We start from the raw sequence: 23,693 nt of genomic DNA, 5'->3' as shown, positions 1-23,693 counted from the left end.
TTGAAAAAATTAAAAGCAAATACATATTTTTATTGAATAATATCAATGATTACTAAAGGTAATAAAACAATCACATTTTCGTTATGAAGGTACAAAACATTCTAAGATGTTTTATTCAAAAAGAACGTAAAAAAGTAATAATTATCAATGACCCTATATTTAAAACACGATACTACTCAGGAATCTAAAATTTTAAAACTGAATCTTTCTCAATTCCATCTGCAGCTTTGAAAATATTTGAGAGTTCTTCGATGAGTGTTTCATATCGGAAAGCAACTCTAATATCTGGAACATTGGTTCTAGTAATATCATTGCCAGCTACTCCTTCTTTAGTATAATTTGGTCCCAACCAATGCTGCTTAGACTGCACAAAAAAGATTCAAGATAGAATAAAAGTCAACATTTTGCATCGTTTTTCTCGTAACAGTTCTTACTTCGTGAGGGAATCCACTCATCATGACACTATGTCGGGCTAATTCGCACATATCACACGAGCTGAGTTTCCATACTTGTGCCGCAATACTATATTCTTCCATTAACGGTTCCTGAGACAAATTTACATAGATATTAAAACCTTATAGAAATGTCGAATCACAAATATGATGATTACAAAACAGATGGTTACTTTTGTAAAATGAAACTGTAACGGATCATCCGTAGAGATAGAAACGACTAAGCCCCTAGCTAAATATTCTGGTAATGGATTTCTATAGTAGTTCAAAAATAGAGAATTGTTACTCAACGGAGACATGGCAATGCCAATTTGCGCCAAATAATACAAATACTGCAACGCCGGAACCTATAAAATGAATTTAATATAAATAAAGATCCAGATATATTTTTTTTTTAAATAAAAAAAAGCATACTTTTCTTAATAGTAATCCATGGGATATGTTTTCAGCGAGCATAAATCCGCACACCAAATGTTGATACGGGCCTGCTTCTCCACAATGAGGACGAAACACGAATGTATTCAAACCTAGTTCTCTAAAATGAGAAAATGACCCTTTATTAAACAAAACTTCGCTACAAATTTCAAAATTGAAATCGAAAATAAAAATCAAACCTTCGGAGATGATTAAGTACAGTCAAATTGGCAAACGTATAATATTGATAATACGAATACGGAGGGTTTTCTTCATCGTTCCATTCGCTAGGTATTGAAACATCGCGGTCCAAAAGAGGATTTTCCGATTTACTTTCATCGTCCACCGAATCGAATCCAATAACCTGAAAAATTCATATTTTATCAAGTTTTGAGCCTAGAAGAACCACTCATGGGCCTCTAAAAAAATGATTTTCTTACATATTTCAAAAACTTGTGCAATTCCGGATGACTACTCGGATCATTGGTTACTTCAAACAATGGTAAAAACACATTACTGAGAAATTCTTGGAAATCGCCTAGTATTTTATTCAGTTTGTAAACGTCGCTGAGAAACACAAACAATTAAACGTTATTTTTGTTTACTCGTACGATTAAAGGCGGTCTTAACAATGGAATGGTAGTAAATTACTCACTATAATCTGGGTATTTGAACAAGCCAACGAACATTGGGAGAGTAAACATTATGCGTGACTGCCCATTTGGCCAATTTATCCCATTCGTCCATCGTTTTTCCATAAATAGACAATCTAAGTTCGGCATTTTGATATTTACTCTCTTCTAAATCGGAAGCAACCTCCTGTAGACAGAAGAAGATTTAGTTTCGGATTGCGTTGCGCATTGAGAAATGAAAAGAAAAAAATATTACGTTGATAATGTGGGCGATGTATTTGCCTTGAATGTAATTATCCGTTTTTAAGAACACTTCTCTTAATCTACTTTCACCAATTGGATTATATTTCGCGTTGAATTTGTCAAATCTATGAAAAGTATTCCTATCCTAGAATCAAAAAACAAAACAAAACGAATAATTATACTTAGTCACACGATAACACAGATTTAAGAATACGAAGATATTATAATACATTCAATATATGGGTGAAATACATCGGTATAGGTAAGCATAAGGTGCAGAGCATTTTGAACTTACCGCATGCACATCCAACATATCAACAGTCAAATCATAAGCGGTTAAATTCATTGATTTGAAGACATCGTTAAGAGTCATTGTTTCCCCATTTCGATGTCGAGTAACTATCTCATTCTCTTTTTCTCGGATCGTCTTTTTAATAAATCGTAACAAATGTTTTTGATTCATACACGAGGCTGCGTGAATATGGGTATCCACCTGCAAACATAAAAAAAAATTAATATTTTATTGAACATCTAAATGTTTCTTTTGATTGAATTTTATTGCTACCTATATTATGCTCAATTGCTCGGACCTATACATATTTTTTTTAATCCATCCCAAGGAGAAATGATTGGATCAGACCTGATTAGATCCAATCATGTCTCTAATATTGAGTTTAATCAAGTTTGAACAGATCGAATCCGATCAAAAGTTTGATGCGAGTCAAATTGGATCCAGAAAATTTCTGGATCTGATCAGACTTGAACTTATTAGGCTATTTTGTGAAAAATGGACGACTATAGAGGGGACAGTGAGGGGTACAAAATTCGAGAATGAATAATTTGAATGTTCAGTTTTTCCGAAATTTAACCAATATGATGATTGAAATTTAAATAGGCCTATGATTTCTAACATGACTTTTTGACCAGGAAGAGAAAGATGTCCTTACTCACCTACCTATTTTTTAAATCTAAGGACCCACCTCTATGGGACACTATCACAACATGAATATGAACATAAAAACACCATTAACGTTATTTTCATATAAATATGTACTTCACCTTTCTAATATTATAAAAATCTCTATGAGGAACAGCTTTCTGCGCAGCTAATTCTTGAACTTCGTTTAATAAAACGTGTAATTGATATTTCGAAGACAAGTAACATAACCTTCGGAAGCAAAACGATTTCCTGAAAGAAACACAAACTTGAGTAACGAACGAAATTTCGTTTTGTAAAAATACGTAATTTTGAAAAAATGCCTACAGTGGTCCATCCGCCATCATGGTACATATTCTATTCAAATCACTTATATAAGTCTCTAATAATGGATAAAAGTAATCCTTTGGAGTGTCGTTACGGGCTGCTTCCTCATTCTCGTATACTTGAAATACACCTTTGTTCGACTTGATGACGTATCCCTTGGATTCATAAAAATCAGCATGCCAAGGGTTTTTATCCGATAAAGGTACGTGAATAGGGTGATCTGCAGAAAAAAATTTAAATTATCAACCTGTTTGAAGTTTATAGGCCTGCATACCGATCGAAAATACGATTCACCTTCGATAGTCTTTTTATCTTCGTGTACGATATTGTTATGAGTATATCCTTCTTCGACGGAATGCAGAAATCTGGAAGTAGTCGATGGGAATGATTGTTGTGATATTTTCATATAACGTTCTCGTATACTTAAGGCTTCCACAATGAATGTAGCTGCACGATGAAGGTCATCAGCCAATGACTGAAATTCGATTTAATTTCATGTTAAATTCAATTTAAAATATACAACTGCATCTATAAGAATGTGTGAATATTTACATAATAATGATGCCTATAACTATGTACATGTACATTGATACAGCACCCAAGTAAGAAAAAACGTCCATATAGTTAATCCTTAAAATGCATCAATTTATTAATCGGATTACAGTCGATGAATGTCACACAATAAATTTTGAAGTACTCGTATCTTCGAATGCTAATGCGAAGGTTAATAAAAATAGAAACCTTAAACGTGTACTCATAGAAACCGGGTAAGTGTGGGAACAAAACAATCATCGATATCACGTTCGATGATGAAAAGAACTTGAGCAAGCATTAAAAAAACTTTCGCATTAACAACGATACTAAATGGCCACATAATTTATTCATCAGTATAATATCATACGTGAGCAAAATTAATAATTCATTCTTTCACGTGTCTAAATTGAGTGATCCAATAACGCGCTCGTGGAAAATTTTCATTTTAATAATTTTTCATTTAATTTTCCACACAGCAAAGATTATAACAAATAAATAAAAAAAGTGATTCGAATAGACAGTGACGGATTCGACCCTACTGTTTATCTATACCTACTCTGAAAAAATAACGATCAGTTTTCACTTTCCAACACTATCAGTGATTTTTGTTCAAATTTCATCCGTTTTTTGAGGATGATATAATGCCCCCCCCCCAGCGCGCATTTCCTATCACAGGAAAAGATCTTGGAAAAAATGTCCATAAAATAAAAATAAGAAAACAGAAATATCTTTTGAATTTCCAATCATTAAAAATAATACTTCATGAAAAATTTTCGTTTTAAAATTTCAAGCATCAGGTTTTTACGTTGAAAAAAATACTGGACGACTTCTTCATTAAATTTTCTCCTTCTCTCTTCCCTTCCTCCTTCTCGCCCTCTCCCATTTCTTCGCCTTACTCTAAAACATGGCATTGTCATGTCGGGCTTAAAATTTGGTTCTACGAAGTGGATAAAATGCTCTTTCAGTGCGTCAAATTTCAGCTCGGTCAAAGCGATCCCCTTATCAACACAACACTATAGTGAGAAAAAAAGCTTAAACTAAAAACTAATATAAAACTCGTACTTGGCTCAAGTTATCCTCTCCGCTAATGGAAACGCGTTGAAAATGCGGAACGAAGTCATGTTCGTCGATATTGAAAGGAAAATCTTGGTCATCTTTGATAGAATTCGGTCCAGTTCGGCCACCCATCGATAAATGGCTTCGTTTTTCTTCTAAATCTTTCAGAGCTCTGTACGAAACAAAAAAACAACAAGTTGCACTTTAAATTTAACGTTCAATGAAACGCAACGATCACGTGGTCGTAAAAGAAAAATTACTTCTGCACGTATAGAAACGACAAAATTACCGCACACGATAAACCCTCAAAAAAAAAATTAATATTCGATTATGCTATATATTCAAGGTAAACGTAATTTCGCTAACTGGGCGAATTAACGCGTATAAAAAATTATAAAACACGCAATTTCCGATATAGAAGCTCTTGCTTTTCAGGACCCTTAATATCGATTGCCCAGACAATTACCACTTGTAAATCTCGACGTATCTCTACCCTTCATATTTTTTTTTCTTCGTTCGCAATAAGCACTTATATTTCTCAAGTTTCAACCTGATAAGTTCGTCAACATTCATCAGAAAAGCGTCTCTTTCGATCGATAAGTAAAAAATTTTCACTTGGCATTCGCACAAGCAAACGATATAGGTGTAAGTAGAAGTACCTAAACCCATAGATATACGTAAGCACATATTCTGTCACCTTCGTTCGTCACTTTGCTAAGGGAGGGAAAAATAATAGTCGTGGTTTTAAGTCGAGCCAGCCCAGTTGATCTTATTAAATCGTTAAAGAAGAAAGTAATTAAACTTACGCATACGCACGTCGCACACACGCACAAAAGAGACAGTTAATCATGGTCAGTTTATTTTTAAAAATAATTTATTCAATCGTAAAAATGGTGACGACACCAATTTTGTTTTCGTGTAGACAACTTACCTACATACATAATATCGTTGTACACGAGGAAAAAAAAACTATGCAAGGTATACCTAGACCTACTATACCCAAGTTAATTAAAAGTGCAAAAAAAAGATGTAGAAAAAGTAACTCGGCTGTAGGTATGGATGGATTAAATTGCCTATTTTTTTTTTCAAATCTCGAAATTTCGACCAAATTGAAAACAACAATAAATAATAATTAATATAGGTACCTTAACGTAGATACATTAAAATCAAAACACGATCATAATACGAGTACATTTATAATCCAGATAGGTAATTATCCGCGGCAAATTGCGAAATTTAAAAATACGCGCGCAATTTCGAGTCAATAAGTCAATAATTACGCAAATACTTATAATGTCGATACGATTAAGTACTGTATGATCGATCTAGCAACATGATGTTAAAACGCTGTCAATGTATATCTACATCTACCAAATACGTAGGGCGGGGGATGAGGAAGACGTTCAAGAACCTATAACGTATACATACATACTTAATTAACTAACAAATCATTAAAAAAATATTTATTTCCTTCTACTTGTACGAAGACGTGTTATTCTCAACGATCAAATCGATTATCGTTCAACGCCATCAAACACATCTGCCGTTAAAAAAGTTTCACGCATAAAAATTCTATTGTGCCTATAAGAAGATGAAGAAACTTTAATAAAATTTATGACTTTACCATAAAAAATAACTCTCAACGACGACCTTATTGAAAACATGCTGAAATGTCTGTTGACTTTCCTATACAAGAATACAGACAGGCACCTATATAGTCGCTAAAAAGGTATTCCTTCGTCAAAATTTTATTAAATTGGAAAAAGGTAATAAAGAGTGATGGAGGAATTCGAATCAATAATATTTTACTTCCTATAATTTTTTTTTTATTTTTTGAAATTGAATTTCAACTTCGATGAAAATTGATAACGATGAAAAGTTCATCTACATATATGTATACCTACCTACCTACCTACGTTTCAAAATAATATATTTAATGAGAAACTTTTCGATTATACGATAATACGTGAAAAGATCAACTCATATAAATATTCCAATGATAACCTACGTGAAAACAGAAATTATAATCGATTATAGCAATAGAATATTTGGTTAGAGTATTTCTCAAATCAATACCTATGATATTTTTATGGAAAATTTTAATCGAGGAAATTGAGTTCGGTGGTTGTTCAACTGTTGATAGGTGACGTAAAGTAAAAGATAGATTGTCAAAAAAAAGATGGATTGAACTTCAGAAACTTCATAACGCTTGTAAATAAACAAAACAAAACATTTGGACATTGATTTCGTTTGTATCTAAATAATCGTTATTTGATGGATGATTACAAAGTAGATTTTATTTTCTTCAGCATGTCTATATGTTTACGATAAGATTTTTTTAAAACAACACTAAAATATTTTGGAAAATTTTCGTAATTATGTTCGCAAAAATGAAAATTATTTGGCCAAACTCAAAAAATTTCAAATTTTAAGAACTCCCATACAAAATGCTTTCAAGAAAGCTCAACAAATTACCTTAAAAATTTCGACTTTCCAAGGAATTGAGAAAAATTATTGGATCTGATCAGGTCTGAACAAATCTAATAATATCTCAACTGGATCTGATCAGATTTGTTCAGATCTAGTCGGGTCTTTCCTATTGTGTATCTAATCAAGTCTGAATGGATCTAATCCAATCTGATGAAATTTTATCATTTTTTATTGGGTCTATCGATCTTCTTATTTTATTTTAGAGAAAAAAATATCGCAATTCGTTCAAATTTCCGTGTAAGTATCTGTCCATTGGCTCAACTCAACTCTCCACATCCACAATCAGGATGTCTAGAGGAATTTGGAGACCGAAATTCACTACCTTTTCCCTACTTTTTCACTACGTTTCAAAAAAAATCATCACCTTCCGAAATATTTTCAACCCTCTCCCCCATCCCCCCGATCGATGCAAGGTGTCTGTAACAAAATTTTAAAATAAAAAATCAAGACTTCAGCAAAAGCTTGAGATTTTTAAGAAGGGGAGGGGGTGGGAGAGGTAGAATTTTTGATGTTTTTAAACATCATCTCAAGCTTTTTTTCAAGCAAACGGATGTCGAAAACATAATTTTATTATTTCAATTTTTGATTTGATTTTCAACTGTAAGGTTCTTCGTTAAATGTAATAAAATTGGACGAATTAAAAAGTTTTTTCAACAAAAATTTAATGCTAAATTTGAACGATTCTTGTGAAAAAAATTTCCAATTTTTCAAAATAACAGGCGGCGAGTTTATGTGTATTTTAATTCAAAATTTTGAAATTCGAAGGATGATAAGAAAATCAAACGAGCCCAAGTGAAAGACCTAAAGCTTTCAAAAATTCATGATTTGAGAAGTGAAAAAAAAAGTTTCTTTATATGCAAGGAGGAGTTCATTTTTCTGATTCAAACTTTGAACATTTCTTGAATTTGAATAGAAAATTTCTCATGTGGAAAAAGAAGAGCACATGGCAAAAGCTCTCAAAAAGTGTGTAATTCAAGTTCTAACAAAATCGATAAATGAGAATTTTTCTACAAAATATTTTTCATGTATGGAAATTTGTATTTTCCACTTTTTTAAGCTCCCCACATCACGAAGATTTTATCATCAATTTGACACGAACGCTGAATGCGCGATTTTCAAAAAATTTTGAGTTCTAAGCAGCAACCTGTCTTACTCACAAGGGAGGTGCCTCAGGTGACATTCACCGATTTCAACGATTCTTGCATCATTGGATAGAGAACATCGAACATAGTCTAACCCCAAATTTTCAGCTGCTGAAGTTGATATTTCAGCCTTCCAGGGCGATTTTTCGATTTTCACATTGCAATTTTGAAAAAATCGAAAAATCGCCCTGGAATGCTGAAATATTAACTTCAGCAGCTGAAAATTTCACCATAGGCTAGTCTCATCATATGTACTGAAATGCCAAAATAATATGAGAGGTTTCGGTATGCGACCTCCGCCGACTATTTTTGGCCAATTTTTCAAAATCGAAAAATCGCCCTAGAAGGCTGAAATATCAACTTCAGCAGCTGGAAATTTTGTGGTAGACCATGGTCGATGTCCTCTATCCAATGGTGCAAGAATCATTGAAATCGGTGCATGTCACCTGGGGCACCTCCCATTGTCAGTTTGAAGCAATTCAAATTTTATCCCTCAGTTTGTCTCGTCGCCCAAAGGGCTAATCCCACTTTTCAACATTTCAGACAGTTTTTCAAAAAGTTTGGAACTAAAAAAAGACAATTGCAAATTGAGCCGTAAAACACTATTCCAGGAAAAATACGACCGGAAACAACATTTTCCGGAGTAATAAAACCGCCTATTTTATTTTTTCACTCGTTTATGCAATTTTTACGGTATTTTGAAAATTTTAAAAAACACTCCGGGGCTATTCCTTTTTCAAATAAGACAATTTAAAATTTTGTTCGTGTGCAATCCTGACTGAATAGTTTCTGGCACACCATTCTTAAGTGAACAAAAAAGGTTCTTTCACGTAAGTCTCTAAAATTTCAAAAACTTATAGCCTCTGGCGTCTCGGTCTCGCTCCGAATTCAACTCAATACTAAGCTCTAAAAATCCTTCATCATGGTGTTTTGAATTGAAATGCATCAGCTAATACGCTTGCAATAATTAGCACAACAAACAAATATTTATGTAACTACGTACAATGAAATAATGCTTATCAAATTCGAATTATAGAATTATCCACGTGGAGCACAAGAGAAATCAAAAGGATGATTCAGTGTTGCTAGATCGAGACATTCCTCAGTTTACATACATAATTATGTAGGTATTTATACTCGTATATCTATACCTATCGATTTCATATACATCCTTTTCCAAGTATTGCGTGAGAAAAGATCATCAGCGTTATTTAATACACTGAGAATATGTACAAGTACACGTACTGCACGTATAATACTGCTGATTCACAAACAGGTGTTTTTTCTCTTACTTTATTATTGTAATACGACGTTGTATTTACAATGTATTAAGCATAGGTATCTACTTGTGAAATATAAGCACTCGCATAATAAACCTATGCAAGTTTCGCTGATCAGTCATCACAATAGCGTGAGTAATCACTGCACGATATACAATACCTATTAGCGATTAAATTGGAATAATTAGATCGTACGTTATTATATATTTTTACGATTTGAAAAAAATAAATAAATAAAAAAAATCCCATATTTTATACGTATATATAGGTAATAGGTAGGTATCAAACATAAAGGTACCTTATGTCATTCAAGTCCCTCAGCCATCGTTTTACATCCACAGCTAACCCAAACATGGTTAAAAATAACCTTAGGTCGTCGTATTCGGATAAAATTCGAACACATTAACCCGTTATGCTGACTAATTACCATAGCTCAATGGAAAGAGAAATTTTCCAACACATTCGAGAATCAATATTATTCGCAAACAGTGTCGGTGTCGGTAATAGTACTATCGAATACAGTAGCGAATCGAAATTTAACGGGGCGATATCGAATAACAACAATAAACATCGAAACGTATATACGAGTAGGTAGGTCTAGGTAGGGAAACGAAACGATACGAAACGATGGAAGGCTAATTATTCATCAAATAATACGAAAATATTACCGCGACACGTTCCAACGCCGAGTCCACGCGACTTTTAGATTAAACACGGTTACGTTATACGAGTATTACCCATTTAACGATTACCGGTGTAATGAAATGAAGGCACACCAACACCGACACCGCAACACAGAATTCGGCGCACAGGAAAAACACCGCTTTTCCCACAAAGATGATGAAAATGGTACGCTACTGCCGGCTGTTGACGGATAAATACTGTTCGTCGACCACGTACGTATAGGTTTACGTAGAATACGAGTACGTAGGTTATACACTACTTAGTAGGTACTTATAGGTACAGAAGAAAACGCGCGTCGTCGTCGTAAATCAACGAGAACAAAAAATTGAATAGACTAACCAGGAATTACGACGACTGAAAACGGCTTCAGGTAATGCAAATCTAATTAAAATTTAAATCCGCACGTATGGAGAGGAACCTGCCATGTTCATCGATTCAAACTACCGATTACACCAATTACATATTATAATCTTTCAACTAGTAAAAAATTCGATAAAAGAATTCCTCGAATTATTCGACGAGAAAGTTTCCCCCCGCTTCATCAGAGCTACATACAAACATTTTAATTGGAATTTTTTTCAGTCAGGATTGGATATTTTTTCCAAAAAATACAACAGATGAGCTCGAATGATCCCTAATCCTTTCAGCACGTCTTTCATGCCCATGGAACTGATCATAGATGAATCGGATATAACGAATTGACAAAGTATAGGTATTACATTGCACCGATGTTTGATCCGTCGAGAACCAAAACATGCTCGGAAAGACTTCATCCCCCCCCCTCACTCTCACATAATAAATTTCAAAAATGTAACACCTCGACGCTTAAGAAATTTATCATTTTCCATCTCAGACCTTTCGTTTTCTTGCGACCTAAATAAGTAATCACGACCGGCATAAATTGCCTCTTCTCCCTCTCTCCATAGTCCTAATTCTAATTGGTCTGATTAAAAATTAGTGTAGGCCTATACAAGATTGACGGGTCATGTTTCAACATCAATAACTAACTCATACAGGAAATTTAAGGAAATTGAATAAACCTGCTTAGAATTACAGCTGCCCTTCCCAATTGATTTCCAGGGTGAAATTTTCTGCAAATACTTACATATCAGACGAATACGTAAAGCAACTTATCCTTATGAAAAGTTTCTTCTTTACCCAACTAATGAGTTACAATTTTTATTTTGGGTCGGTGATTCAGATATTTCAGGGCCCCAAAATTATTTGAAAGTTTCCAATTCTTATAATTTGGTTTTTAAAATTTCAAAAAAGTAGGTACAAATATGCAAAAATTAATGGAAAAATCTCGCGGATTTCCAATTGTGAAAAAACTTTGACTTTAAAATTTTGACGACCTCGGAAAAAATTTAGCAAAAAAAAACTGAAATTTCTCCGACAATTTTTTAAAAAATTTTCGTATTTTGGAGACAATTTTTTCCAAAATTTAAAATTTTGACAATTCGTTGAAATTTTGTTTTGAAATTTAAAAGCAAAAATACATCATCATGTTAGGATTCTATGACGTTTTCTCTAACGCATTTTCTCTAATAACTAATTTTTCTGATGTTATTTTTTCGAAAACTGTATTCACTATAATGATGAATTTCCTAACGTCACTTTCTTTAACGCATTTACTCTAACACAATTTCTTCTGAAAGACAAAATTTGCAACATAATTTTGTATTGTGGAATTTTGATTTTTTGAACATGTTTTTCAACTTTGGCGATCTTTTCACAAGGGGACCAATATAAGGGGCAGGGGGCTGAACGAGGTTGTTTATTAAAAATGTGAAAGGGGGATATTTTGACCAGAAAATGAAAAATTTTCAAAATTTTTTTACAAATCTGAATTTTATATTTTTAGGTACCTACTTAGTACCATACCTTACCTACATTCATTTTGTTTTTGTTTTTTTTTGGGGGGGGGAGGAACCCGTTTGGGATTGGGATTATTACACACACGCAGAGAAGGTTCTTAATTTGATTAATCAGGTTGATATTTTGAATTTTAAAAGGGTCGTCTGTTATTTTTTCCAATTTTGGAGACCTCTGCGAGAGACCAGGGGAAGGGTTTGTCTTGAAAAAAGAAATTATGTTAAGAAAAATTCAGACGCAAAAATGGTAAATTTTCATACTTTGAAATATGTTTTAGAGAAATTGATGCTTTAGAGAAAAAATAATGCTGGCAAAATTTTTATTAGAAAATACGTGTTTTAGAGAAATTGATGCTTTAGAGAAAAAATAAAGTTACCAAAATTTTTAGTAGAAAATACGTGTTTTAGAGAAATTGCGATGTTAGATAAATTTCTATTAGAAAAAATTGTTTTAGAGAAAATATGTTGGAGAAAAAGTCGCGATACCTCAAGGGGATTCTATCATGGATAGTATTTCCATTCAGCACGTGAATTTCTTCTGGATTTATAAAAATAAAGTTACAGAAATTTCCAAAATGAAAATTTTCGAACTCGAAACCCCATACATGGGTTTTTCTATACTCAGTTTTGTATCAGGAACAGGAACAACAGAAACGAGACTTTGGAAAATATACGAATTCCAGACTTTCAAAATAAGTATCTATGTATAACTGCGACTGAAAAAGACGAGCAAATTGAAGCGTAAAATTTTCAAAAATTAACAATAATTTCAAACAGGTCAACTCATTTACTCACGGACATGGTTCAGCAAAAAATATTTCATTAAATTGAAGGGTTCCTTTCCAAGTCGGCCTAAGTCCATTTTTATCATTTTTGAGTTAGCAGCGCCATCTGCTGGTACAGGTCGGTTAACACCTTTATCACCTTGTCCCAACACCTGGCGTTACTTTTTTCGCTCAAGAGCGCTGTTTTGCCGGCTCGAAAAAACAGCTGATTGTTCCAAAGTGGCCTAAATCATACATTTTTTAAGAATTTGTATACAAGTGCGGTTGTGCCGGTTTTTTTTTCAAGTTTTTCAACGATTTTCGAGAGACGAAATTTGAAGGTGCTTCGAATGAAATTGTTTCAGAAATGTATTAAATTAATGATTCGTGAATTTTTTTTTGAAAAAACGCGTTTTTCAGCTCTTTTTCGAAATTTTTAACATCAGATAATTCCAAATGGGCCTAAGTCCACTTTTTCTGACTGTTTGACGCGCTCTGGAGCTGAAAATACGCAAAATTAAAAAAATACCAATACGGTACTTTAAAGCAGAAAGATCAAGCTTCACAACCACATAATCACATCATTTATTATTGAAGCGGAAGGGCGAGAAAAACACTTATTTGTGTTTTTCTCAAAACGAAAAAAATGGACTTAGGCCGACTTGGAAAGGAACCCTTCAATTGTAAAAATAAAAAGTGCATCGCACCTTTGTACGGTTTCTCCGTCTGACGTCACTGGATGGTATTCTATCTCTTAATTACCATCACGTAAAATATGACCTTTATTCTAATTATTCTAAATGAGTTTCCTGCTAACAAAAAAAAACCTTTTGTACTCCAGCACAAAGAATTCTTCCAAAATAATAGAATTTAATGTTTATAAATGGTATGACCAGATTCTTTGCTCGGAAATATTATTCGTTTGTGGCGATAATTCATAAAGTTAGTATATTTTTAGGGAATGAGTACTTTGAACAGTCGATAATAATTATTTTTAAAAATTGAAAGATCTTGATAACATTTCTATAACGATTATAAAAATAACGTGAGCTTATATGTTGAACCAAAAATACATAAAGCTCGCAAAAGTAGAGTTTGTTTCTGCTGGGAAGTTGAAACTAGTGGTTTTAGTCGCAATGCAAGAAGGTGCCTAATTTGAAGAATGCTAAACAATGAGGCATAAACTCCTGAAAAGTGAGCCTAAAATCATTTTTACGTTTCTAGGGAGATAATCTACTACATTACCTCCCGCTCGCTAATCGCTCGGCGGACAAATTAGCGATTCTCTCCCTAAAAAACGTAAAATATTTTATGGAACTGGGAAGATCACATTATCTCCCTAGTTGCATAATATACTATTACATGCCCATGAAAGTAGTAGAAGGAGATTAAAGATGGAAGAAAAATCATCTCTTTGTAATAATTTTGTATGTTTTTCGAAAATATTCACCGCAATGGGGGAGGGGTCCATACACCTCTCTGGATAATTTTATGAGATACCTAGCTACACAAGAGGAGAACAATTTGACGCAAACCACCTCTGTTCAACTGAACTTTGAATTATTTTAAAAGATCAGGTCATTTTCACTTTTTTTTCAAAAATTTATTTAGCTCATTCAGGAATTTTTTGGGATTCTGACCAAAATGTTAGCGAATCATGTAACCTTAGACTAGGTATTCTCAAAAGTTAACGAAGTACTTGCCATCCCATGTTCAAGTTCATTTTTATATTTTATCAGACATTTTAAATTTGAATTAACAATAAGTACCTATCTACTTCATCTGAAAATCATTCTCTAAAAATTGGCCAAAAAAGATTCTCGAGTTCTTCAAAAGCTCTAATTTCACGTTTTTCTCACATTCTGACTTCGATTTGAAAAATGAACTCCTTATCACAATAATTGTATTTTTACTACCCTGCTTATTTTACTCATCACATTTTTCCCTAGAAGTTGGAACAAAATGCACTACTCCAATTTTTTCGGAGCAATTCAACTAGCCCGCTGCCTTTATTCGCAAATACAAGTACATTACCAAAGGTATATTGATCGGAATTAAAATTACATTTTGAAAAATTGACACGTTCATGAACTCAACAATCGCTTATTGAATAATTCAATCTTTTGTGGAACTGGTAATGGAAAGTAGGGTAAGAAATCTAACACCACGTGATTTTCAACTTCACTATTCAATTCATTTCAAACAAAAATTTCGGAGAGTATTTCAAATCTAGAAGCAAAATTACAGCAATAATCGAGTATTCTGGTTTAAGAATTAATAACCGATATGTTTCAGAGCAAGATAATTTCATAAAATTTTTTGTTTCAGATGGTAGCAATTTTTTTACCCCATATGACGCAATACAATTACCCATGACGTATTTACGAGTACAGTTACCCACAGTCCACATGGCAGTAAATCTTCAGACATGTTTGTAATTTTATAGAATGTAGACGACGAGGCGAGTAATATCGTTGAAAAAATAATTGCACACGCGAATTTACCCCTTTCAATTAGGTAGTTAGAGTTACCGTCTTGCTGAAGATTTTCGAGCAAAAATGATTTCATTGGTAAAAATAAAAATCAACATTTTAGATTAATAGCAGTTGAAGTTATTATAGCCGGCAAATTCGTGCTAATAAAAGTCAATTTATAAGCGAACTAAAAATTTAAAACATCCTGATTCAGAAATAATACGATAGAATAATGGTCGCGTATCACTTACGTAGCGGTCGTCAATAAGTCGGGTTTATTTTTAACTTGAATCGAATAAAATAGTAATGAAATTTCACCGGACATATTTCACGTGATTGGTCACTTCTGAAACGAAGTAGAAAATCAAGTTTACAAAAAAATTTATCATCGAAAAACACACATCAAAGTGAAGAAAAAAATTGCGAACCGTATAGCATGTGCAATTTTTATTAAGTAAGTAATTTTCATCGCTTCGCAAGTCAATGGAGTAAATATGAGAATCGATCGTTCTCGACGCTATCTACACCTTTACAAAAATGCCTACCGTTTCAGTTATAAAGTCGCGCGCCAAGGACAACAAACTACTCCTTTCTGTTCGATTCTGCTTCCTTATTCGCGGTCGCGTAATAAAACAACAAACACAGATGCGAAAATTGACGCGAAAGCGAAATTTAACAGGTTTTTAGTTTTTTTTCCTTCTTCGATCAACAACAACGTGGTTGAAAACTTTTTTAATATAAATTCTCAAAATACTCCAACGTAGATATCTGGTCGTTATTTATAAACACTGCGATGTAATTCTGCATCTGACAGAAATACGTAAAAAACATGTTATGTATCTACTTAATAAAAAAAAAGCTCGTGTAAGTATTTCCTCATAATTTTCAATATTATTTTTCACGCGATGACATAATTTATAGGAATTTGAGCAATATTCTCGTCCTCTTGAATAAAAATATTACATTTGCTAATCTAATCGCTCTTCGAGTAGGTAGAGGCACCTACACCTACATAAAAAAATACCTATCACGAATTACTTGAATGCATTTATACGAGTCGACTGCGGATTTGATCATTTTAAAAATATGTACATAGTTCAATCCTTTCGCACAACCGAAGAATTTGAAATTTTGGAAAATATATATTCGCGCTTCGTGAGATGCGAACGAACATTTGAAATTATTTTGCCATGAGACAAGGGCGCGTGAGGAGATGAAGTGTTCCGGAAATTGTTAAGTAACGATTCAAAACACGGATAGTATTCTGAAAATTCAAAAGAAATAATTCCTTATTTTTATGTCACAGGGAGTAGAATAGAATCACCAAATGAAAATGCAAGGGTTTTACAAGACGTTGAGCACAGCATTTCTCGGAGTTGAACCCCCTCTATTTCAAAAAGTTTATTAGGACTAGGACTGAAAATTCGAGAGTATTTTTCAGATTTTCATGCTGTTTTCCTTTTCATTTTTAACTTTAAAAAATCCAAAAAAAATTGTAAGTTGTTTTTGGCTATTTTTCTCAATTTTTTGAAACTGGCAGAAATTCCCAAATAATTGGCACCACGGCATTCCAAAATATTTCCTCAATTTCAGGAAAGATATCTTTCAGTATTTTGGCATAATTAATGCGAAATATTTGCGAAGAAAAAATGTTCAAAACACGAATTTATTCAAAAATAAGAGATTTGCAAATTTTCAACAGTCAGTGGAACCCTAAAACTGGTCTTGGATTTTGACAGCAACAGTATACGTACATCGACCTATAGAATTCCAAATACATACTTTCGTTTAGGACTGAGCTATTTTTTCCAAACTAGGTTGGGTAGCAACAGTAACGAAACGTGATTTTTTCGAAGATGCCCCCTCTTTGAGGGCCCACATCTCCACTACAGGAGCACCTCCGGAGCTGAAATTTTTTCTTAATAACTGTCAACTCAAAATGAAGGACTCTGTAAAACTTTGTTAAAATCCATCGACTTTTTTCACAATCCACCTAAATGTACATAATTTATACTTTATAGTCTGTGATTTAGACTAGTGTTATTCAGAACTGCCAAACTACCTCATTTGGAAAAAAATCTCAACGGGAGGGGAGCCTAAATCAAATGCAGATCCGGTATCGATACGTCAGAATTGATACTGGTAAAACTTCAATGTTATCTTCCTTTTACGCTTCATCTCCCACCTTCCCACGTTGGCCAAAACAATTATTTCAAATTTTGCTTCGATGACGTCATTATAAAAACATATGAAAATATCACTTGCAGGCTTTTTGAACTCTTAGGCGTGATTGAGGTGGGAGGAGGGGATCAGAAACATAATAGATTTTTCATATGTTCTGAAGATTCCAAACGAGAAATGAACAACCAATATGAGTAAATTCAGAAAATTACCAAAAAAAATCATACAACTTATTGATTTTTTAACGTTCGAAAACAAAAATTCCTCGTCTCCGGATACGCGTATTTCATTCAAAAATTTAGGTCTCGATTACTTTCATTTCATTTTTTCTCGTTGAGATTGAGATCTAAAAATAATTCAACATCCTTTCTCCTCTTTTTAACCCTCTCACATCAGCAAATGACTCGAGAACAAAGATATGATCTAAATCACCATCGAAATATAAGTACATATTTCTACACGAGCCAGAATTTTGACAGAAGAAAGAATTGGGAAGCTACGCCGGGTACATTTTTCGAAACAGATTCTCAATTCTCGAACCAACTGACAGTACGATCTTCAAGTGCGCTCAAAAAAACGCCAAAGCAAATCACTTGAATTAATGTCGACTCGTTGAAATTAACTATTCGAAACAACGACGAGATAATATTTAACTTGGCATCGACGATTTCAAATGCGAAGAAATGAAATTGGCAACGAAATGTTTCAGAATTAATTCGCATATTAATAGTAGGTAAGGTGCCTATATTTATAAGGGTTTTCATACATCGTGTTATTAACATTTATAACTCGCTTGTATACGTATATTATTTATTTTAAATTATAATTATTTCAAGAATAATTTCCATTAACGATAAACTGGCACTCACTATCAATATAATATCGCGAACCTTAACATATGTATTTCGAACATTATCTCAACAGGTTAAAGGTAAATTTGAAAAAATGTAAGCAAACATTTCTCTAAAAGACACTAATTCGAATACCTAAGTGTAATAAGACTCCGATTGTCGAACTTCAACAAATGAAATAATAATAAAAAAATAAAAAAAAACAGTTTTCACGCCAAAAACATACGATACGATTATCATGATAGGTACGTGAAATTTACGAATGAACAAAAGAAAAAATTACGAGAAACCGAAGACTCTTGGCTATATAGCATGACACATGGTATTGGAATACGAATACATTCCAACAATGGTGTAAAATTTGAAAATATATTTGGCACAGTTTCCCTGTCGAGTAAACCATTAAATAAATACGTTATTTATTTTAACGAAATAAACGCGTGACTTTTATGGAAACTACAAACAAAAGCGTCGATTATGTCAACCTGCATGGTACATAAATGTAGGTATAACAAGCGTTTAATAAATGTAGTTGGTAGGTACTAGACACGTAAGTATTGGCTTACTTGGAGCTCAACTGTCTCTGCATTAGCAATTTATTTTCTATTTGTTCAATTGGGAAATGTGGCACTTCAAATGGCGCTGATATTTGATTTGGTAATTCTCCATTTTGTGTGAACACCCCCATGGCTCCACTGCATCCGCTAAACGTTGGACTTTCATCGCCTAAATCAGAAAGAATAAAAATATTTCATTAAATATGATTTGTTTTCGAAAATAAACACGAAGTACCAAAATAGAGAATTTTTTTCCACGCGAAAATACGTACTAACTGCTACTTGAAAATTCATAGTCGAAAATAAAACAATTAGAAATACGTACGATATATGAATACCTAATTTCATAAATTACCTCTTCTTCTAATATCCATTATGAGCGTTAAAAAATTATTTATACTGTAACAACATAACTCATGTTCAAAAACGAAAACAAAAATCAATGATTTTTCGAATACATTTGGACAGATTAGGGAATCGAATCACGTAATCAATTAATTAACGAATAATTATCGAATATTGAAGTATTATTCTTGAAGAATTTTCAGCAACTTTCTATAACTTTCAGCTAATTACGATTATTAATAATTGAACAACCTTGCTTGAACGTCGCGTTTACATAAGTTATCTCGTTATATGGTTAGATAAGAATAAATCGAGTAAGTAAGTACTAAGCCTGACGCAAACAATGAAATAAACCATTCGAATAATGGTATATAAGTTTTACTTTGCAAATAGCTATATTGATGATGCAAAAATAAATCAATTTGACAGTATATCGATATTGAAGGCTATGCCGGCCCAATGGTACCTATGTGGGTTTTCTTAACTCTGTGTTTTCAAATAACAAAAACATCAGACAAGAATACAAATTGGCATGATAGGTATTTCCTATTTAAAAGTGGACAAAGGAATAGAGAAAGGACTTCAAACGATAACTCAAATAATGGGATCATATTTCAGACACTCACGCCTTCTTTAAGCCAGTAAACATGCATCAATTTTTTTTTTTCATACTTCTTCCTTTTTTGTATGTTTTGAGACTTCATTCTCAAACGTCTACTTCAAGTTCCTGGAACCTATACCTATAGCTCGAAAAAGCAGGAATGAGGAAATTATACTCTGCTGAAATATACAATTCCAAAAAATAATGAGAATTATGGTTAGTTTTGACTTCTGATAGAAAAGCAAAAAATCGAGACAGCTCAAAATCGAACTCAGATCACTTTTGACTTAAATTTCGAACCATTATACAAAACTAAGATTTAAAAATCTATATTATGTACATAGTACATAGAACACGTTTGATACCGATAAAAATCAAAACCTGAACTTTGAATTAACCTAGATTTATTCAATCGGATTTACCATGTCCATATAGATTAAAGAATGAGGAAATCATTATTTTTTTGATGCTTCTATTCGATTTTTCGAGTTCTACTTCTCTACCCCGTCACCGTAGTTCTTCGAAAATCGAACAAATGATGCCTAATTTTTAATACCTACTCAGTGATTCAATGTAGGTATGTACCTACAACAGCAGCAGACTTCGAAAGCTTGTTCATAATTGCTTTGCAAGTTTTATTTTTTGGAACTCTGCTAAAACCACCTTTCTGTAGAATGTGCTATATCATATTCCATCAATAGGTGCAAATTTTTTATACATATTAATTATAGTCCTCATAGGTACCTGAAGTTGCTACAGGCAGTAATTCGATTACTCAATTTCAAATACTTCGCTCAGCCCGCATAATTGATTAACTTATTTCGCATGAATATTAATTTCAAATTGAATAGGTAGGTAAGATACCAAGAGTGTAGGAAGAACTCAAGTTCGCTTATTTTATATTTTTTCAAGTTCAATTCTGATTTTTAGCTGAACGCTGAACTGTGTACTACTTGCAAGAAATGTGAATTTTTCACATTAAATCACGAGTTGAAAGGAAATTCTAGAATAATGACATTGGCGTAGAAAAATTGTGCACAACTGAACTGAATTGTGTTTAAAAATAGTAACTATCGTGATCTCTAGGTACTTCATTTAGCAAGCATATCGCATAAATTAATCATTACCTCCATCTTCGCTTTCTTTGAATACGTTTAATAGAAAATGTGTACGATGAGACGACGAAAGTGTAGGATCGGTGTTGACACCTCTTTGACTCATTTTTAGAAAATTCGCGAAAATACTTATATTAAATTGCTGTGCTCGATTAAACCATGAATTCAATTCACATAACAGCACAAAACCAAAAACAAAATTTTATAAGATAACGCCACTGATAGTACAAATGTGATTCCGAATCAGAGAAAAATTCAGTACATGGTTGGCCCTTCACTGAACAAATTTTAACTAAAACACTATACCAGTGGTACTATAAAAATAGTTTTTTTTAATGGCAACATACGTACAACTACTTTGATGCGGTATATTATAAGTATATTTATCTTATGTCGTAAAGACACGAACAAAAAGCATAAGTTAGTGCTCTTTCTTCCCGTCTCCTTAAAAATGAATTGCGACACAAAAACCGAAATGGATGACACGCGAAGAAATATTAAATATTCGCTGCTCGGCGTATTTCTTCATTTGATCATGAAATCAAAAATGCGAGAAATAAGAAACACTTAAAAGAGACACTTTTAAAACGAATGAGAAATGATTTTGAAAAACGCAATATTTTGATGGGTGTTTTTTTAAAATTCGGTATTCGAGTAAAAAGATAATTTTACCGTACCCAAGCATAATCAGTCGATTGTTGATAATATAACAATAAATGGGATACTATTTGTTTGCGAAGTTAAAGCTACCTACAATTTATCAAAAGTTTAAAACATTGGATGAATAGGTGTTATGTTTAAAAAATTATTGGTTTTTAGTTGTCAGTAAAACAAACACGTGAGGTTTTTTTGAACGTAACACATTATGCAATATACTTAACAAGACGCAAACGTAAGTTCGTAAGTTTTCAAGAATTTGTTCTAATGTTGTAATGTTTACGTATGTTGAAATGAAATACAAGTGAATTAGGTATATTATCTATCAATGTATCATCATCATCACCACCATGGGACAAAAGATTTTGGGTTCAAGAATGGTCCACTTCCATAGAAACACCCTGAACTCAAATCGGAACCGGTTACGAATTTTCATATTTTAGTAGAAGAGTAAATGAAAACAATCGAAGAAATACTTCGCGATTTTTGCTTAATTTAGTCAAGCATGAATTAATTCTGTAGAATACAAATACAAATTAATATTTCAAAAACACAAAGGCTAAATTACCATGAACATCAAAACGTAGATTACTGGAATGTTAGAATCGAAAAATGAAAATTCTGCTCATAATAGTGGAATACATACCATTTTGGTTTCTGAGAGACTCGCAAAAACTTTCATCGTCGCCGCAGTTAGTGAATGTACAGGTGAATTCAGCAGTTTTCAGACTCTCCATATCGACAAAGGGTTCAAATTGCCATCACACACATAATTCGAAAATGCTATCAATGCTGAATGATTTTCAGCTGGAACTTGAATTGACCGAAAACAAAATTTATCGACGCCGATGCAGATAATTACAGATGATGTATCATCTATGTGTCTACACCTTCAGACATGAACTAACCGAGCACGAGCAACGAGACGAGTTCAATATCTTGTGTTCTTGTGGAACAAAATAGCAGCAGGGAAGCTTGGAGGCTTGGACATTGGAATATTCAATATTGACATGAAAATTGATATGGACGGTAATGGAATGGAACGCGAAATGCGAATTGTCGGGCAATATCGAGCGAGGTGGGCAAAAGCTATACCACCGTAGATACGGTACACAGATTTCCTCAACTTTCAAGTTTCATTTCATGTTCATTCACTTCATTCATGATCATGAATTCAGGGCTGAAAACGAAACGAAATTTTTTTCTTTGAAAATGGAAACATAACTGAGAAACGAAACAAAACAAACAAAACGAGTACACTACAGACAGTTACACCATCATTCTTTCTTGTTTTTTGCTTGATGATAGATGAATGATGATACTGATAGTTTGATCACTCAAAACTTCAAAAGTCAAACTCAATCAAATTAATTTAAATTTTCAACTTTCAAGAAAATTAATTGAACATTTTGAACTTTGAAAACTAAACTTTTGTTTTGAAAATTGAAATAAAAAAAAAAAAATATTTTCCTCAGCAATGTTACCAGTAAGCCCTCTATTCTAACTGTGGGAAATAGTCATCGTAATTACGCGGTATTTACGTACACGCGCCTTCTCGATCTCGTGTATTCGATTCCCTGACTAGCGTTTATGTTCTCGAAGCGTTAAGATGTAATTTCAATGTTCCTTGTTAATTTTTATAATAAACGTTGTTATTTGTTGTTGACGTGCGTTAATATGTTTCCTACATATTCAGAAGTGGTCGGACCTGTGTCTCGTATGACATCGCTATCGTTACATTCGTTTTTGAAGTGTTGAAAGTTCTTGTGTTGTTCTCGATCACCCTCGAAAGCATGGCGGCATCGAAAAATACGATTCCAATTGATACGGTGAGTGAAATTGTTCGAGCGGCTAGCAGCGCTGTGCTATTGCCCAACATTCCACACTTTACCGGCGAAGTATCATCGACGGAAGCGAAACAGTGGCTGAACAGCATCGAAAACCAAGCAACCATTGCCGGGTGGAACAATATACAGAAATTAGAAGCAGCGAAGCGTTTATTGCTAAAAGCGGCCAAAACCTGGTATCTCCTGTCCGCAGATGATATCAAAACGTGGTATGACTTTCGACAGCAATTTTCCGA

The 23,693-nt window shown here is 33.2% G+C and overlaps 1 protein-coding gene across 5 annotated transcripts; it reads right to left on the bottom strand.

Moving 5' to 3' along the window:
* Positions 1-9: 9 nt before the first annotated feature.
* AMPdeam (AMP deaminase) lies at positions 10-22,521 on the bottom strand. Of its 5 annotated transcripts, none has more exons than XM_065354931.1 (15): positions 22,257-22,521; positions 18,902-19,061; positions 4,602-4,767; positions 3,300-3,480; positions 3,006-3,225; positions 2,801-2,930; positions 2,037-2,234; positions 1,755-1,886; positions 1,522-1,685; positions 1,307-1,433; positions 1,067-1,230; positions 867-987; positions 626-799; positions 435-545; positions 10-364 (listed from the first exon to the last, which is right to left on the bottom strand). In XM_065354931.1, exons 1-15 carry the CDS (start codon positions 22,345-22,347, stop codon positions 185-187), a joined length of 2,319 nt encoding a protein of 772 aa, XP_065211003.1. In that variant the 5' UTR covers positions 22,348-22,521; the 3' UTR covers positions 10-184. The 5 variants fall into 5 exon arrangements, with proteins under 5 accessions (XP_065211003.1, XP_065211002.1, XP_065211004.1 ...); XM_065354930.1 differs by lacking the exon at positions 22,257-22,521 and adding an exon at positions 20,966-21,232; XM_065354932.1 differs by lacking the exon at positions 22,257-22,521 and adding an exon at positions 19,248-19,400.
* Between the last annotated feature and the right edge of the window lie 1,172 nt (positions 22,522-23,693).

This window comes from Planococcus citri, chromosome 3 (assembly GCF_950023065.1).
Source record: "Planococcus citri chromosome 3, ihPlaCitr1.1, whole genome shotgun sequence".
Taxonomy (NCBI): domain Eukaryota; kingdom Metazoa; phylum Arthropoda; class Insecta; order Hemiptera; family Pseudococcidae; genus Planococcus; species Planococcus citri.
This window is presented reverse-complemented; position numbering and strand designations above follow the sequence as displayed.